We start from the raw sequence: 19,311 nt of genomic DNA on the forward strand, positions 1-19,311 counted from the left end.
ATAAGGACAGTCAGGAGGAGAGTGATGATGATAATATCTTGAAGGATAACAGAATTTTCAGTGCTTTAAAATAATAACTGTTACTATTAAAAAAAGCTGTATTTTATTCATTTAATTTTCAGTGTTTTAAAAGTCATTTCAATAAATAGCTAAATACCATGGGACTTCAAAGACAGATATTTTGTTGTAATGCATTTGTTCATTTTCAATTGAAATTAAAGCACATATTTTCTACATATCCCATGATATTTTATTTTCTCTTATGAGGTGTATTACCAAAACACTCCGCCCATCTGCTCCTGGTCCGGCCCCCCTGTCAAATTTTAGAACCCTTTGTGGCCCACAAGTCAAAACGTTTGCCCACCCCTGGTTTATAACATACACTACTGCACAGTGAGGGTAGTGTAAAAAGGAACGCAAAGGCAACAGTTATTACCCTACAGCCACAAGACTGACGAGGTTGCAATTTCAAGAATTGTGTTCAGTTTTGGTCACCCTGGCATAGGAAAGGTATTATTAAACTGAGAAAGCTGGCAGAAAAGATTTACAAGGATGTTGCCAGGACTGAGTTTATAGGGAGAGACTGGACAGACAAGGACTTTATTCCTTCGAGTGTAGGAGACAAAGAGGTCATCTTATAGAGATATATACAAGGGACATAGACAGGGTGAATGCACAGCCTTTTTCCTAGGGTTGGGGTATCAAGAACAAGATGGCACAGTGCTGAGGTGAGATGAACCTGAGGGGCAATATGCTTTACACAGAGGGTGGTATCTATGTGGTGTCAAGTCCCAGAGGAAGTGGTTGAAGGCAGGTGCAACAATAGATTTTAAAAGACAGTTGGACAGGTGGACAATGGAATTGAAGTGCTTAGGAGGACTTGGGCCAAAAGCTGGCAAATGGAATTAAGTTAGGTGGGACATCTGGTCAGCTTGGATTGCTGTGCTGTGTGATCCTGGTCTTGCAGCCGGCACTGTAAAGCATTGCGTTACCACTACACTGCCATTGGCCAAGGGAGCAGGACACAGGCTGTGAATCAGTGGTGTACCACATTGAGAGGGTGGGTACAACCCCTGGGCTCAGAGTGGGAGACTCAGACGTAGGGAGACTGTCTCTGCTGGGGGGGTCAGTGTTAGGCTCAGGATTAGGAGACCATACCTTTGACCCCAGTCAAAGAACTACCTGGAGAAGGTGGTATCCACCATTAAGGATCCGCACAATTCCAAAACATGTCCTCTTCTCCTTACTACTATCAGTGAAAAAGTACAGGAACTCAGAGACCCACCATAAATGCTTTAGGAACAGCTTCTTCCCCTCTGCCATCAGGTTTCTGATTAGTCCTTGAACCCATGAGAACTACCTCATTATTGCCCCTCCCTGCTGAATCCCAGTGGCCAACTTCTCCAACCCTCACTGGATGGCAGTCCACCCTATCTCACCCCATTCTGACCAGACCCCAGTGTCCTCCAGCCCCCTCCATCCTACACCACCCCACACCACAGCACCCTGCAGCTAATATCCCTCCCGATCCGTGAGCATCCCCAATGTCGCTGAGAATGGGACAGTGGGAAGGTCTCGGACAGAGTTAGGATTGTGGGTTGTTGGACTGCCGGTGAGCGATGAGATTTCCTGTGATGCTAATCTACATTTCTCTGATTTTAGATTCTTCCTCCCACAGCACAGTTCCCAAATCAGTACCTCGTATCCGAAGGTGATGGCCATAATCCCAATCAGGATCACAAAAAATGCTTCCAGCTTCCTGAGACCTGTAATGAACAGAGAACATGAAACAGTACAGGCCCTTTGTCCCATGATGTTGTGCCAACATTTCAATGTAAGATCAATCTAACCTTTTCCTCCCACAGTCATCCATTTTCTATCATACATGTGCCTATCTGAGAGTCTCCTAACTGTTCCTACCACCACTCTGGCAGCGGGTTACACACACCCACCACTCTCTGATATCCCCCCTTTACTTCCCTCCAATCACCTTCAATTTATGCCCCCTTGTATCATTCCTTTCTCTGGCTACCCACTGGATCTTTGTCTCTTAACATCTATACACTTCTATCAAGTCACTTCTCACCCTCCTTCACTCCAAAGAGAAAAAAGCCCCAGCTTGCTCAACCTATCCTCTTAAGACATGTTCTCTAATCCAGGCAGCAAATCTCCTCTGCACCTTCTCCAAAGCTTCCACATCCTTTCTATACTGAGGCAACCACAAACGGGCACAGTACTCCAAGAAGATGTCAGTTAAGGAAATGTCAGTCCATTAATCTTCCTGTGGGAATAGCCCTCAGATACACACCAATTCTGGAATATCAGTCCTCCTCTCCCTCCCAAATTCCCTTCCACTTGAACCTCAATATTTCTAAAGATCGATTCTGGGCCCAACATATTGATGTAATCATGAAGAAGGCTTGCCAGCAGCTATACTTCATTCGGAGTTTGAGGAGCTAAGTTATGTCACTAAACACTCCAGCAAAATTTCAACAGATGAATCGTGGAGAGCATTCTGACTGGTTGCAACTTTGTCTGGTATGGAGGGGCCAATGGACAAGATCAGAAAAAAACTGGAAATAGTTGTAGAGTTAGCCAGCTCCATCATGAGCACTAGCTTCCCCTCCATCGAGGGCATCTTCAAGAGGTGACGCCTTAAGAAGGCACATCCATTATCAAGTACCCTCACCACCCAGGACTTGCTCTCATATCATCAAGGAGGAGGTACTGAAGTCTGAAGACACACAATGCCACATCCACTGCCTTACCCTCATCTACCCTTTTGGTTAACTCCAAAGAACTCCACGAGGTTTGTCAGGCACTACTTCCCATGCTGATTGTCCTTAATCAAACCCTGTATCTTCAAATGCTGGTAAATACTGTCCCTCAGAATCTCCTCCGTTAATTTACCTATCACCGACGCCAGAGTTATCCACTTGGATTGTCTTTGCTACCCTTTTTAAACAATGGTACCGCATTAGCCACTCTTTAGACATCGGGAACTTCTGTGGTCAGAGGTGAAGCAAAAATCTCTGCAAGGGACCCTGCATTTTCCAAAAATTTCTCTAAACACAACTGCGGTCTGTTTATACCCCTCTAAAGATGCTGCCTGACCTGCTGGGTTCCTCCAGAATTTTAAGTGTGTGGCCCAATAATTTCCCTACTATTTTCTCGATCTTGGCTACATTGACCACAGCCACCTGAGGCAGAGAGTGCCACAGGTTCCTAAAGGAGTTTCAATTCTCAGTCCTAATTGTCCAACCTGCATTCCTAAGGTGTTCTCACCAGTTCCAGAGCCCAGCCTGATGACATAGCCTGACAGAACATACGATAAGATAGATTCTTGGCCTCACAGCATACCTTGTTATGATCTGGCAGCTTATAATTAACCTGCACCACTCTCTTCCACTAGCTGTTACACGTTATTCTGCATTCTGTTATTGTTTTCCCTTGTTCTACCTCAATGCACTGTGTAATGATTTGATTTGTATGGACGGTATGCAAGGCAGGTTTGTCACTGTATCTCAGTACATGTGACAATAATAAACCAATAACAATCTAGTGAACTATTTTACAGTGACAAATATTTCTTCCTGAAAGAACACAGCCTATTGATATGCAGGTTTTCGGCTGACATCGGATATTCAGCCTATTGAGATTGCTCTGTCATACACTGGGATCCCGGCTGGTCACGAGACCTCTCACCTTCCCTTCACATCCTCGACCACGGTGAGTGAAATGGTAGTTGTCAAGGAGAGACGTTGTGGAAATATTGGAGAGGGCTCCTTCACAGTGACCCAACACCTACCATATTTATCAAGGAACAAGAAGAAGAAGGTGTCCACAATGGTAATGAGCACTCCTCCCCAAATCGGAATCCTATAGGAGTGAAAGATTTACGTCAGATTCAGAGGCAGATTTATCTGTCTATCACATGTACATTGAAACATGCCGTACAGCGAAATTCATTGTTTGCGCTAACTGCCGATATAGTGCTGGGGCAGCTCGCAAGTGTCACTACACATTCCGTGAGAACAGAGCATGCCCACCACGTTCAGCAGACCAACACCAGCAGCAACAATAACAGCACAATAATAACAACAAAACAGAAAAAAACAACAGCTAAACCCACTGACAGGCCTCTAACCCTGGGACAGGCCACACCCAGTTCTTGGCCCTGGACTTGCAGATATTGGGCCTCCGACTTCCAGGCGTGCTGAGCCAGGAGCTCAGACTCCGAGCTCACAGTCTTTGGTTTTCAATCTTTGGGCTTCCATCTCCAGTATCGACACCAGGACTCGTCCATAAGGGGAGTTAAAACTTCAAACCTCACATATCCAGGTCATGCTCTCTTCTTGCTGTTGCCATCAGGAAAGAGGTACAGGAGCCTCAGGACCTGCACCACCAGGTTCAGGAACAGCTATTACCTCTCAATCATTAGGCCCTTGAACCAGAAGGGACAACTTCAACTTTACTCAACCTGGCTCACCCTAACTGTTCCCACTACCCATGGACTCACTCATGCCTCCCAGTATCAAGGACGTCTTCAAAAAGCGATGCCTCAAAGAGGCAGCATCTGTCATTAAGGACCCCATCACCCAGAACATGCCCTCTTATTGTTGTTACCGATAAGGAAGAGGTACATGAGCTGGTTTCAGCACGGCTTCTTCTCAACACCATCAGATTTCTGAATGGTCAATGAATCCACACTACCTCACTAATCTTTTATTTTTAGTTTACTTTTCGCACTACTTATTTAATTTACGTATATCGATAAAACTCCTGAGGTCAGGGGTCAGGGTGTATATGTACATGATTCTGATTCTGGTGCTGAACTCGTGCTGCCCCCAGGCTGTCCTCACCTCTGACTGGATAGTAAATTGATGGCAATGGCTGTGCCGATCACCTCTTGCATGTCGGAGCCGATGATGGCGAGCTCGATGGTCAGCCAGAGCAAGATTCGGGGGCGCTGAAACACACAATGGTGAGGACTCGTACATCACTGGCAAACGGGTACTCTCCCCCACATTTACACACCCCCAAATCCAGATAGCTTCAGCCATGACCTCGGACAGCGGGGGTAACACCTGGGACAGCCGGACTGGCAAGTCTGGGGTCAAGGGTCAGGGTGATATCTCCCCATTCTGGGCTCAGGGGTCAGGGTGATATCTCCCCATTCTGGGGTCAAGGGTCAGGGTGCTATCTCCCCATTCTGGGGTCAGGGGTCAGGGTGATATCTCCCCATTCTGGGGTCAGAGTGATATCTGCCCAGATTGGGGTCAGGGATCTTGTGATATCTGTCCATACTAGGGTCAGTTGTCAGGGAGTTAGCTGCCCAGTGGGGGACCAGGGGTTAGGATCATAGCTCCCAAGACTGGAGTCTGGGTGATAGACTGAGGTCAGGGGTCAGATCTGGGTCAGAGGTCAGGGTGATATTTCCCAAGACTGAAGTCTGGGGTCAGGATGATGTCACCCCAGACTGGGGATAGGGGTTGATCTGAAAGCCACATGGCCTGGTGTAGCAATTGCTCTACCCAATAGCATAATAAGCTACAGAACTGTGTCTGCAGCGGAGTCCAATGCATCACAGAAACCAGCCTCTCCTCCATCAACTCCCCCACACCTCCCATTGCCTCAGGAAAGCAGCCAACATCATCAACGACCCCCTCCCACGAGGCAGAATATACAAAAGCTCAAGAACACGTCAAGGATGGCTTTTACCCATTGTTGGCAGGTTCTTGAATGGGCCTGATATCTGGGAAAGATGAACTCTGGGTCTCTCAGCCGACCCTGACCCCGCACCATGTTTGGCTGCCTGCACTGCACACTCTCTGCAGCTGCAACATGAGATCGTACATTGTATTTATTTCCTCATATAGGGAATGATCTGGCTCGATGGCACAGAAATGAAATCTCATCGCCGTCTCTTGGTGCATATGACAACAATAAGTCAATAAAAGGAGTCAGGGGTCAGGGTGGTAAATTACCAGACTGGGGTCAGGGGTCAGGATGGTATATTCCCAGACTGGGGTCAGGGGTCAGGGTGGTAAATTACCAGACTGGGGTCAGGGGTCAGGATGGTATATTCCCAGACTGGGGTCAGGGGTCAGGGTGGTAAATTACCAGACTGGGGTCAGGGGTCAGGGTGGTATATATCAGTCTGTGCAAAGGGAAGCGGCCACCAGTCCAGAATCGCTATCAGCCCCCTTGGGTATGAAGGAAGCAGATTGGAAAGGGTGACAGAGGGAGGAAGGGGATGGAGGGATTGGGAAAGGGTGACAGAGGGAGGAAGGGGATGGAAGGATTGGGAAAGGGTGACAGAGGGAGGAAGGGGATGGAGGGACTGGGAAAGGGTGACAGGGAGGAAGGGGATGGAGGGATTGGGAAAGGGTGACAGGGGCAGGAAAGGGGATGGAGGGATTGGGAAAGGGTGACAGAGGGAGGAAAAGGATGGAGGGATTGGGAAAGGATGACAGGGAGGAAGGGAGGGATGGAGGGATTGGGAAAGGATGATGGAGGAAGGGAGGGGAATGGACTGGATGAGCAAAAGGAGATTGGAGAGAGACGATTGGAGCTGAAACAAGGAAGGGATTTGCATATCCCAAGCACTTCTGTTGCTTTTGTAACACAGGACATGGAGCAGGAATTTCTGGGACACAGATCAATAGAGCACAGGAACAGACCCTTCAACCCACATTCTGCACCAACCATGATACCAGATCAACTAAATCCCTGCTGCCTGCACATGGAATTATGGAGCATTACAGTGGAGAAGCTGGCTCTTCCGCTGTGCTGACCTGATCTTACGTACAGCCCCATCTGCAAGCACCCGGACCATAGCCCTCCGAGCGTGAGTGCGGAACGAGCTGCCAGCAGAAGAGGTGGATATTGGTTTGATTGCAACATTTAAGAGAAATTTAGATTAATACATCTATAGGAATGGTATAGAGGGCTATGATCCAGGTGTGAGTCGATGGGTCATGGTAGATGAACAGTTTGGCATGGACTGGATGGGCTGAAAGGCCTGTTTCTGTGCTGTAGTGCTCCATGACTCTATTACTCCATTCCCTACCTTGTGTCCCTGTCTAAAGGCCCCTTGAACACCATATTATATCTGCTTTTATCACCACCCCGGTATGTCTCCTTTGCAGTCTCCCCCTCTCACATTTGACCTCTCTACACTGGGGAACAGATTATGGCTGTCTAATCTATCTGTGCCTCTCATAATTTTATAAGCTTCTCTCAGGTTTCCGCTCAGCCTCCGAAAAGCGCCTGAGCAGTGAGATGCCGCGAATCCCACCCGGCCCCTCTGCCTTACCTTGGGGTAGTAGAGGCGGCAGACCTCAGCCAGGTGCATCCCCGTCACCACACCCAGGCGGGCCGCCAGCCTCTGGAGCAGCAAACCCAGCACCGTTGCAGAAAGGAGCACCCAGAGGAGCTGTGGGAGAGGCACGGAGACTGGTGGTGAGTGCTGCGTCAGTCAACACCACAGTTAGGGCACGGAGTGCGGGGATTAAAGGGTCAGGGGGTGGTACATTCTTAGGAGTTAGTGTACGTTTGCCATGTCAGCTAAAAGTTTGACAAACTTCTATAGATGTACAGTGGAGAGTATTCTAAATGGCTATATCACAGCCTGGTATGGAAACACCAGTGCCCAGAAACAGAAAAGACCACAGACGTTGGTGGGCACAGCTCAGTCCATCACAGGAAAAGTCCCCCTAAGAAAGAGTGAATGTGGAGAGAATGTTTCCTATAGCGAGGAAGACTAAGAATAGAGGGCACAGCCTCAAAATAGAAGGATGTGTACTTAGAAAAGGAGATGAGGAGAAATTTCTTGAGCCAGACGATGGCAAATCTGTGGAATTCATTGCCATGGATGGCTGTGGAGACCAAGTCAATTGGTATATTTAAACTGGAGGTTGATAGATTCTTACCATCGCAATGGAGGTACAGGGGCCTTAGGACCCACACCACCAGGTTCAGGGACAGTTATTACCCCATCAGGCTCCTGAACCAGTGTGGATAACTTCACTCACCACAATGAGCACTGGATCCCACACCACCAGGTTCAGGAACAGTTATTACTCTACAACCCTCAGGCTCCTGAACCAGTGTGGATAACTTCACTCACCACAATGAGCATTGGGTCCCACACCACCAGGTTCAGGAACAGTTATTACCCTACCACCATCAGGCTCCTGAACCAGCGTGGATAACTTCACTCACCACAATGAGCACTGGATCCCACACCACCAGGTTCAGGAACAGTTATTACTCTACAACCCTCAGGCTCCTGAACCAGTGTGGATAACTTCACTCACCACAATGAGCATTGGGTCCCACACCACCAGGTTCAGGGACAGTTATTACCCCATCAGGCTCCTGAACCAGTGTGGATAACTTCACTCACCACAATGAGCACTGGATCCCACACCACCAGGTTCAGGAACAGTTATTACTCTACAACCCTCAGGCTCCTGAACCAGTGTGGATAACTTCACTCACCACAATGAGCACTGGATCCCACACCACCAGGTTCAGGAACAGTTATTACTCTACAACCCTCAGGCTCCTGAACCAGTGTGGATAACTTCACTCATCTCAACGAGCCTTAGGTCCCACACCACCAGGTTCAGGAACAGTTATTACCCTACAACCCTCAGGCTCCTGAACCAGTGTGGATAACTTCACTCACCACAATGAGCATTGGGTCCCACACCACCAGGTTCAGGAACAGTTATTACCCTACAACCCTCAGGCTCCTGAACCAGTGTGGATAACTTCACTCACCACAATGAGCATTGGGTCCCACACCACCAGGTTCAGGAACAGTTATTACCCTACAACCCTCAGGCTCCTGAACCAGTGTGGATAACTTCACTCACCACAATGAGCATTGGGTCCCACACCACCAGGTTCAGGAACAGTTATTACCCTAAAACCATCAGGCTCCTGAACCAGTGTGGATAACTTCACTCACTACAACTCGGAACGTCTATGGCCTATAGACTCACTTTAACGGAATCTACGACTCATGTTCTCAGTGTTATTTTTTATATATTTGTATAATTTTTCTTCTTTTGCACATTGGTTGCTTTTCGGTCTTTGCTTATACATAGTTTTACATAAATCTTATTGTATTTTTTATGTTCCTGCAAAAGCCTGCAAGAAAATAATTCTGATGTAGGATATGGTGATATATACGTACTTAGACAATAAATGTGCTTAGACCTTGACTTTGATTAAAGGCAAGGAAAGAGGAGATTAAAAGCATGGAGGGTGGTGATGGGTGCAATATCGGTCAACATGGTGGGTTAGGACCACACTGTTCTTGGACTGACCTTGTAGCCCGCTGCTGCCCCAGATTGCAGGTCTGACTCGATGTTTCCTGGGTCCAGATACGCGATGCTCATCAGGTATCCTGGTCCTGTAAATGCCCATAGCTTCCTGAAGCTAAATCCAGGCTGGACATAGACGAAGATAAACATCAAGAGTGATCTTCTTTATCAAGAAAGACATTATCGCACAAGAGTAAGAAACTCCTTACAGTTAGTGGTGGGAATTGAACCTGGTTTGCCTGTACTGTAAAGCATTGTGTTAATCAGTATTCTACTGTGCCACCCATGTTCCCTCTACAGATCTAAAGCATGTTCTCTCTGTCGAACTGAGCGATGTCATCACTACAGATCCAGACCATGCCCCCCATCAATCTGTCAACATAAAGCACCATTTTCTCTGGTGTTCTAGCCATGCCTTGTCAATCTAAACAATTACCTGCCTGTTGATGATTTAGATCGACAAGGCATTGATAGATCTATACCATGTCATCTCTGTTGATCTAATCCATGCCATGTCTCTGTAAATATAAACCAAGCCCTCTAAATCATGTCCTCTCTGTTGTTCTAAACGTTATTGTCTGTGTGTATCTCAATCTTCACTTTGAGGCTATTCTGTAGGAAAATCGTACGTAATTGTTTTATTTCCTCATTGAGACTCCCCAAAATAGGTTTCGCACGGTTAATCAAAGTAGAAAGAATTGCTCTACATTAGGTGGCATGATAGTGGCTGTTATTGCTAAGGTATAAGTCTGGGTGAGTGGGTTTCTTATAGATGCCATGTCCGAGGCTACTGTCCAGTTTCCATCAGATTAATGCCATCCACAAACTTGTAAGAAAGTTCAAACCACAGTTTACGCGGGCCAAGGGTGACCTGGGACTTAGGACAGCTGCTGTTGCAGGATTCCCCGTGAATATGGAGCAGTGTATATCGGTCAGGTGGGAACACGCATCAAGGAGCCCGGGGGGGGGGGGGGTTACCTGGAGAAACCGGCAGTAGCAGAATATTGCATACGCAATGGCCATAGGATTGACTTTGATAACACAAAACCATTGTGCCATACAATGGCTTTTGGGTCTGCCTGGTGAAGGAAGCCATTGAAATAAAACTAGAGGAGAAGAGTTTTAACAAAGACAAAGAACGGGAATTAGATTGTAAACAAGGTGGGACAGCGGAAACTTGATTGGATGAGAAGTAACCAATCGGGGGGGACGGATGATGGGGGGGGGTGGTATAAATAGTATCTGGTATGTAATGGTATCAGATATAGTATTGGACTTGACATACTCAGGCGTCATCCCTGATGAAGATGGCAGAGTTGTCATCAAAATATCAATTAAAATCAATAGCTGTACCTGGTGGGAAGTCTGAGAAGAGTATATTCGTCATGTCGCTCTAAAGCATATCCCCTCTGTCAATCTAAACCATGCCCTCTCTGTTGATCTGAATGATGTTGTCTCTGTAAGTCTAACCCATGTGCTGACTGTCAATCTAAACAATATTCCCTCTGTCGATCTAAACCATGCCCTCTCTATAGATCTAAACCATCATCCCTGTTAATCTAAACCATGTCCTTATTGTGGCTCTAAACTATGTTCTCACTGTTGGTCTAAGCCGTGTCTTCTCTGTCAATCGAAACCATGTCTAATCTGTCAATCTAAATCGTGCCCTCACTGTTTGATCTAAATCATGTCTTCTCCGTCCATCTGTACAATATCCTCTCTGTTGATCCAAAATGTGTTGTCTCTGTAGATGTAAACAATGTTGTTTACATGTTGTTCTATCAATGCCCCTTCTCTATCCATCTAAACCATGTCCTCTCTGCTGATCTAAACCATGCCCCCTCGGTCCATCTATCAATGCCCTCTCTGTTCATCTAAACCGTGTCGCCTTTGTCAATCTAAACCATGGCCTCTCTGTCGATCTAAACCACACTCTCCCCATACATCCAAATCACACCATCCCTGTTGATATAAATCATGTCCTCACCGTCAATCTAAACTACATCCTTTCTGTCATTCAATCCATGCTCTGTGTTGGTCTAATCCATGCCCTGCCTACACATCTAAACTATATTGTGTCTGTTGATCTAAATCATGTCCTCTCTGTTGATCTGTACGATGTCCTCTCTGTAGATTAAAAAAATGTTGTCTCTGTCAATTTACACCCTGGTCCTCTCTGTTGACCTAAACTAATTTCTCTCTGTTGATCTAAACTATGCCCTCTCTGTCAATCTAAACTATGTTCTCTCAGTCGATCTGAACCATATTTCCTCAGTTGAAATAAACAATGTCCTCTCAGTTGATCTGAACTACACATCCTCCGTTGTTCCATCCATGCTGCCTCTGTTGATCTAAACCATACCCTTTTTGCCAGTCTAATCCCTGTCATCTCTGTTATCTAAACCATGTCCTCTCTGACGATTTGTATGATGTCCTCTCTTTAGATTTAAACTATGCCCTCTCTCTAAATCTGAACCATGTCCTCTCTGTCAATCTATAAAATCATAAGACCATAAGACATAGGAGCAGAATTAGGCCATTCAGCCCATCGAGTCTGCTCTGCCATTCAATCAGGGCTGATTCTGGATCCCACTCAACCCCATACACCTGCCTTCTCGCCATATTCTTTGATGCCCTGACCGATCAGGAAATGATCAACTTCCGCCTTAAATATACCCACAGACTTGGCCTCCACCACAGTCTGTGACAGAGCATTGAAGGATTGCCCCTCAATTTTGAGGCTGTGCCCTTTAGTTCTGGATACCCCCACCATGGGAAACATCCTCTCCACATTCATCCTATCAGTCTTTTTCAACTAGTCCTTTCTAAGCCATAACATCTTTGCACAACGTTCACTAGAAACACATCAATTAAATATAAATTTATACAATGAAGAACAGAATTATAATAAGCTTGTTCTGTAGACTCACAGCCCTCCACATCAATTGTTGCCCCTCAGATCTCTTTTAAATCTTTTCCATCTCTCTTCCACACATTCCCAATGGACAGAAGAAATGAGAGCCTGAAAGTATGTACCAGCATGCTCAAGGACAAGTTCTATCCTACTGTTATAGGACTACTGAACAATCTTCTTGTGTGATAAGATGAACCCTTGACCTCACAATCTACCTCATTATGATCTTGTCCCTAATTGTCTAACTGCACTGTACTTTCTCTGTAATTGCACGACTTTATTCTTGCTGTATCTCAGTACTTGTGACAGTAATAAACCAATTCCAGTTCCGATTTCACTGAAAACCAACGCCCCTTAGTTTTAGACTCCCCTACCCTGGGGAAAGATGGCTTCCATCCACCTTATCTATGCTCCTCACATTTTTGAACACTTTAATCCCCGACATTCAAAGAATAAAGACCCAGCCTGGCAAACATCTCCCTATAATCCAGGCACTCTCATCCTAGCAACATCCTCACAAATCATTTCTGCACTCTTTCCAGTTTAACCACATCCTTCCTGTGACAAAGTGACCAAAACAATACATGGTACAGCCTCACCAATTCCCTAATTGGTGAATTAAGGGTTATGGGGCAAAGGCAGGTAGGTGGAGATGAGTCCATGGTCAGATCAGCCATGATCTTATTGAATGGTGGAGCAGACTCGATGGGCTAGATGGCCGACTCCTTCTCCTATTTCTTATGTTCTTAATTCAACTGCCTCATAATGTCCCAACACCTGTACTCAATGTACTGAAATATGAAGGCCTGTAGGCTAAATACCTTTTTCACCACCCTGTCTACCTGCGACGCTGTTTCAATGCACTATGCACTTGTAGTCCTAGATGCCTCAGTTCCATTACATTTCCTAGTGCCCTATCTTTCATAGTATGTCCTATGTTGATTTGACTTTCCAAAATGCATCATCTCACTCTTATCTGTATTTGCTACTCTTTGGCCCTTTTCCAAACTGATCAAGATCCCCCTGTGATCTAGAACAATCTTCATGAACAACAACTCCTCCTAATTGTGCATCATCTGAAAACTTAGTGAAGAAGCCATTTGCATCTAAATCATTTATATAAATAATAAATAATAAGGATCCCAGCACCGACCCACACGGCACACCACTAGTCACTGACCTGCAAGCCACGAACACAACTTCAACCATCTCCCTTCTGCTTCCTACCTCTAGACCAATTTTGGATCCATCTAAATATCTCTCCCTGGATTCCATGAGACCTGGCCTTCCAGGCCAGCCTACCACAGATGATGGAATTGATGGCCTTGTGGCCAAGTTTGCGAGTGATACAAAGATATGCACAGGGGTAGGTAGTGTTGAGGAAGCAGGGAATCAGCAGGAAGGCTTGAACAGATTAGGATAAGGGGCACAGAAGTAGCAGATGGAATGCAATGTAGGGAAGTATATGGTCATGCACTTTAATAGAAGAAATAAAGTTGTGGATGATTTTCTAAACGTGGAGAAAATTCAGAACTCAGAGGTGCAAAGTGACTTACGAGTCCATGCACAGGATTCTCTGAAGGTTTCCTTGCAGGATGAGTTGGGAGTAAGGAATGCAAATACAATGTTAGCATTCATTTCGAGAAGACAAAACATAAAAGAAAGGATATGATGCTGAGGCTTTGCAAGGCATTGGTCAGACCACACTTGGACAATGGTGAGCAGGTTTGGGCTCCTTATCTATGAAAAGATGTGACGGCATAGGAGAGGGCCCACAGAAGGTTCATAAGAATGAACTCAGGAATGAAAGAGTTAATGCATGAGGAGAATTTAATAGCTTTAGGACTGGAGTTTAGCAGAATGAGGGGAGAACTCATTGAAACTTATTGAATATCGAAATGCCAAGATAGAGTGGACACAGAGATGTTTTCAATAGTGGGAGTCTAGGACCAGAGGGTACAGCTCAAAGTAGAAGGATGTCCCTTTTGAACAGAGATGAGGATGGTGAATCTATGAAATTCATTGCTACAGGGAGCTGTGGAGGCCAAGTTGTTGGGTATATTTAAATTGGAGGTTGACAGGTTCTTGATCAGTCAGGGTGTCAAAGGTTATGGGGAGAAGGCAGGAGAATGGGGTTGAGAGGGATAATGATGGAATGCCGGAGCAGACTAGAGTTGAATGGCTTAACTCTGCTCCTATGTCATATGGTCTTAAGCAGGACCTTGTCAGAGGTCTTGCTAAAGTCCAACTAGACAAAATCCACTGCCCTATCCTCGTCTACATATTTTATTGCCTAGTCAATTAAAAAGTTCATCAAGCATGACTTTCCATACACAAAGACATGCTGTCTCCTCCTAATCAGACTCTGTCCATTCAAATGCTGACAGATCCTGTCCCTCAGAGCTCCCTCTAGCACGCTCCCCATCACTGATGGTCAGGCCGGTGGATCTGTAGTTCCCCGGCTTGTCCTTGTAGATCCCTACTCCCCCTCTCAGCAGGATCCCATCCACTCATTGACCAGGTAATATTGTTAACTACTTGGAACAGCAGGAACAGGCCATTCAGCCCACAATGTTCTGCCAAGCAAATCAAATTAGTAATCCAATGGCTAACTAATGTCTTCTGCCTACACAATGTCCACATCATTCCATTTTCCTCACATTCCTTCACATCCAGGCATCCAACACTTGCCCCTCACATCTCCTTTGTAATTAACCCCCCCCACCTTAAATGCATGCCCTATGGCATTAGACATTTCAATTCTTGAAAAAGGATATTGTCTCTCTACTCTATCTGTGCCTCTCATAATCTTATAAACTATTAGATCTCCCCTCAACCTCTGCCACTCCAAAGAAAACAACCTAAGTCTGTCCACCCTCTCATTATAGAACCTGCCCTCTAATCCAGGCAACACCCTAGTAAACCTTCCTGCACCCTCTCCAAAGCCTCAACATCCTTCCTATAACGGGATAACCAGAACTGTACCCGATACTCCAGATGCAGCCTAACCAGAGTTTTATAAAGCTGCAGCATAACTTCCTGACTTCTGAACTCAATACCTTGACTAATAAAGGCAAGCGTGTCATATGCATTCTTAATCACCCTTTCAACACGTGAATCCATTTTCAAGGAGCTATGAATTTGGACCTGAAGATCCCTCTGCTCATCAACACTGTTAAGGATCTTGACAGTTTTGAATCAAGCCAGTTTTGAATCCTGGTGGCCAATTCACCATGGATCCCATATGTCTTAATCTTCTGGATGAGCCTCCCATGAAGGACCTTATCAAATACCTTAATAAAATCCATGTAGGTAACATCCACTCTCCTACCTTCATCAAACACCCTTGTCACCTTTTTAAAAAAAACTCATTCGTGTTAGTAAGACACAACTTGCCCCGCAAGCTGACTGTCCCTCATCAGGCCTTGGTTTTCCAAATGCTCATAAATCTTATCTCTAAGAATTCTCCCCAATAACTTCCCTACCACTAATGTGACTAACCAGTCCATCGTTTCAAGGATTATCCCTAGTTCCCTTCTTGCATGATTGAACAGTATTAGCAAGTCTCCAGCCCTCTGGTATTCATACACATATCACATGGTAGTATGATAACATACACAATTAAAATATTTTACATTAAACCCATAATTAGTTATTTAAACAAACAAGAATGCTTAATCAAATAATATATATATACAAGATTACTCAAGTATCATTGAAATATTAAATGCTTAATACAGAGCTGACTACATTGGAGGTCCAGCTCTTCTGCCTCTCTCTGAACTCTCTACACTCACTTTTCCCCCTTTCTAGCTATGTCATTGGTGCAAATGTGCACTACGACCTCTAGTTGGCCACTCTCCCCCTTGAGAATATTCCGCAGCCACTCTGGGACATCTTTGATGCTATGTTCAACGTTCCACCTTCCTCTTTGTTTCAGTTTACCAAGTTACCCTTTTGCAAGCTCCTCGGATTTCTCTGTCACCTGTCCCATGGTTGATCTTCACAATACCATTGCCTTCTCTTCAGTTTGAACCTCCTTGTCCTGTTACCCACAACCTTCTCCTTTATCCCTCTTTCCACTCTGCTGGTGCACCTTTCCCAGGGTCTGTGAAATGTTTTCATGCACATCCGTCACCTTCCTCATTGACCTTGACCAATTCATGACCTGCGTTCATCACCTTTACCCTTGAACTCCTAGCATTAAAATGCACACACTTTAAACTATCCATCCCATTGTATCTATTACTTTGCTCCTGCCTGGTGTTACTGGCCCTGACATCTACCTTCCTCTCCATCCCTCCACTTTCTGACCTGGTGCTCTGGTTCCCAGCACCTACAAAACTAGTTTAAACCCTCCCGAGTAGCACTAACAAATCTCCCGGCCAGGGTATTGGTTCCTGTCTAGATTAGGTGCAACCTATTCCTCTGCACAGGTCACCCTATCCCCAGAAAAAGTTCCAATTAACCCCTGCACCAGTTCCTCAGCCACTCAGTCATGAGTACTATCATCCTGTTCCTGCCCTGAGTAACCCTGTGGTTACTACATTGGAGGTCTTCCTTCCTAATTTTCTGTACAGTACTCACTGTGCAGGACTTCTTCCTCCTTTCTACATACATCATTTGTGCCAATGTGTGTCATGAACTCTGGCTGCACACACTCCCCCTTGAGAATATTCTGCAACCACTGCGAGCCATCCTGGGCCCTAGCATCTGGGTCGTAACACACCGTCCCGATGTCTCCTTTGTGGCCATGGAATCTCCTCTCTGTCACCCTCACTACGGAATTTCATATCGCCTCGGCTCATTGGAAAGGAAGTCAAATGAGATGATAGCATTCACTTCAAGAGGGCTAGAATATAAAAGCAAGGATGTAATGCTGAGGCTTTGTAAGGAATTAGTCGGACTGTACTTGGAGTATTGTGAGCAGTTTTGGGCCTCTTAACTGAAAAAAAAGATGTGTTGGCATTGGAGAGGGTACAGAGTAGGTTCACGAGAATGATTCTGGGATTGAAAGGGTTAAAATTTGAGGAGCATTTGATGGCTCTGGGCTTGTACTCATTGGTGTTTAGAAGAATGAAGGGGGATCTCATTGAAAACTATTGAATAGCCATAGATAGAGTGGATGTAGAGAGAATATTTCCCAGATGGGGAGTCTAGGACCAGAGGTAACACAGCCTCAGAATAGAGGGGCATCCCTTCAGAACAGAGATGATGAGCAATTTCTTTAGCCAGTGGTGGTGAATCAGTGGAACTCATTGCCACAAATGAACATGGAGGCCAAGTCATTGTGTATATTTAAAGCAGGGGTTGATAATTCTTGATCAGTCAGAGTGTCAAAGGTTATGGGCAGAAGGCAGGAGAATGGGCTTGAGGGGGATAATAAATCAGCCACGATGGAGCAGTTTTGATGGGCCGAGTGGCCTAATTCTCCTATGTCTTATAGTCTTACATTCATTATCACTGTACCCGTCCCTGCTGAGCCGCAGAGCTGGCCATGACCCTATCAGGGAAAATCCCTGGCCTCCAGCTTTGAAAGGTTTCTCTATCTCCCTTTCAGTTCTGATGATCGGCCTCTGAAGTGAAACTTTAACTCGCTGCAGAAGGTATCTATTTCCATCAGCTTCTGTTTTTGCGTGGGACAGTGGCAGTGAGGGCAAGCAGAACTTACCCCTCCCACATCAGGGACTGTAATCATCTCATTGAGGTACGTCTGGTCGGTGGAGCGGGTGTTATATTCTGGTAGCTCGCTGGACACATCTCCGCTGACGTCTGTGGATGAGTCTGTGGAAGATATTTTCTCCGTGATGAGCTGCTCTGTAAGGAGAAGGGAGGAATCACATGCTACATGGTCAAAAGGGAGACCAGGAGTCTTTGAGTGGTGTGCAGTGACTCTCAACAATGTTCCCTCTAATTTGTAATGACCAGTATGCGCAAAAATCTTGTGCTGTGCAATTCCCTACCCAGTGACAAAACATGCGTACACTGAATAATTTCTTCAATAAAAGCAGTATGTAAACCACTTCTAAAATCTACAAGCAAATCACTGCAAACTCTACGTTGTCAACGCATCAGGAACAAGAAAAGGAAATGCGGTTGTGTACGATTGTGGAAAATACTTTAACGTGCCAACGAGGTAGAGGGAGACAACCTTTCCTGGGCAGGTTAAATTACTTTGTGTGTTAGTGGCAAAAGATGTGTATGTGCACACCTTAGAGGCAACATTGACCCTCACTGGCCACAGTGCAGAGTGACCCTCACTGGGTGCAGTATGGATTGACCCTCACTGGGTGCAGTATGGATTGACCCTCACTGGGTGCAGTGCAGAGTGACCCTCACTGGGTGCAGTATGGATTGACCCTCACTGGCCACAGTGCAGAGTGACCCTCACTGAGTGCAGTATGGATTGACCCTCACTGGGTGCAGTATGGATTGACCCTCACTGGGTGCAGTGCAGAGTGACCCTCACTGGGTGCAGTATGGATTGACCCTCACTGGGTGCAGTATGGATTGACCCTCACTGGGTGCAGTGCAGAGTGACCCTCACTGGGTGCAGTATGGATTGACCCTCACTGGGTGCAGTGCAGAGTGACCCTCACTGGGTGCAGTATGGATTGACCCTCACTGGCCACAGTGCAGAGTGACCCTCACTGAGTGCAGTATGGATTGACCCTCACTGGGTGCAGTATGGATTGACCCTCACTGGCCACAGTGCAGAGTGACCCTCACTGAGTGCAGTATGGATTGACCCTCACTGGGTGCAGTGCAGAGTGACCCTCACTGGGTGCAGTATGGATTGACCCTCACTGGGTGCAGTGCAGAGTGACCCTCACTGGGTGCAGTATGGATTGACCCTCACTGGGTGCAGTGCAGAGTGACCCTATCTGAGTGCAGTATGGATTGACCCTCACTGGGTGCAGTGCAGACTGACCCTCACTGGGTGCAGTGCAGAGTGACCCTCACTGAGTGCAGTATGGATTGACCCTCACTGGGTGCAGTGCAGAGTGACCCTCACTGGGTGCAGTATGGATTGACCCTCACTGGGTGCAGTGCAGAGTG

General features: G+C 46.1%; 1 protein-coding gene across 3 annotated transcripts in view; it reads right to left on the bottom strand.

Moving 5' to 3' along the window:
* LOC140728108 (natural resistance-associated macrophage protein 2-like) overlaps positions 1-19,311 on the bottom strand; it is a 60,888-nt gene that overhangs the window by 24,234 nt on the left and 17,343 nt on the right. For all 3 annotated transcript variants that reach the window (XM_073046309.1, XM_073046307.1, XM_073046308.1), the window contains exons 3-8: positions 17,924-18,069; positions 9,342-9,464; positions 7,319-7,438; positions 4,863-4,969; positions 3,809-3,879; positions 1,699-1,766 (exon numbers count right to left, since the gene is read on the bottom strand). In XM_073046309.1, coding sequence (XP_072902410.1) covers positions 1,699-1,766; positions 3,809-3,879; positions 4,863-4,969; positions 7,319-7,438; positions 9,342-9,464; positions 17,924-18,069 — 635 coding nt within the window. The remainder of the gene's footprint in view (positions 1-1,698; positions 1,767-3,808; positions 3,880-4,862; positions 4,970-7,318; positions 7,439-9,341; positions 9,465-17,923; positions 18,070-19,311) is intronic.

This window comes from Hemitrygon akajei, chromosome 5, assembly GCF_048418815.1.
Source record: "Hemitrygon akajei chromosome 5, sHemAka1.3, whole genome shotgun sequence".
Lineage (NCBI taxonomy): Eukaryota > Metazoa > Chordata > Chondrichthyes > Myliobatiformes > Dasyatidae > Hemitrygon > Hemitrygon akajei.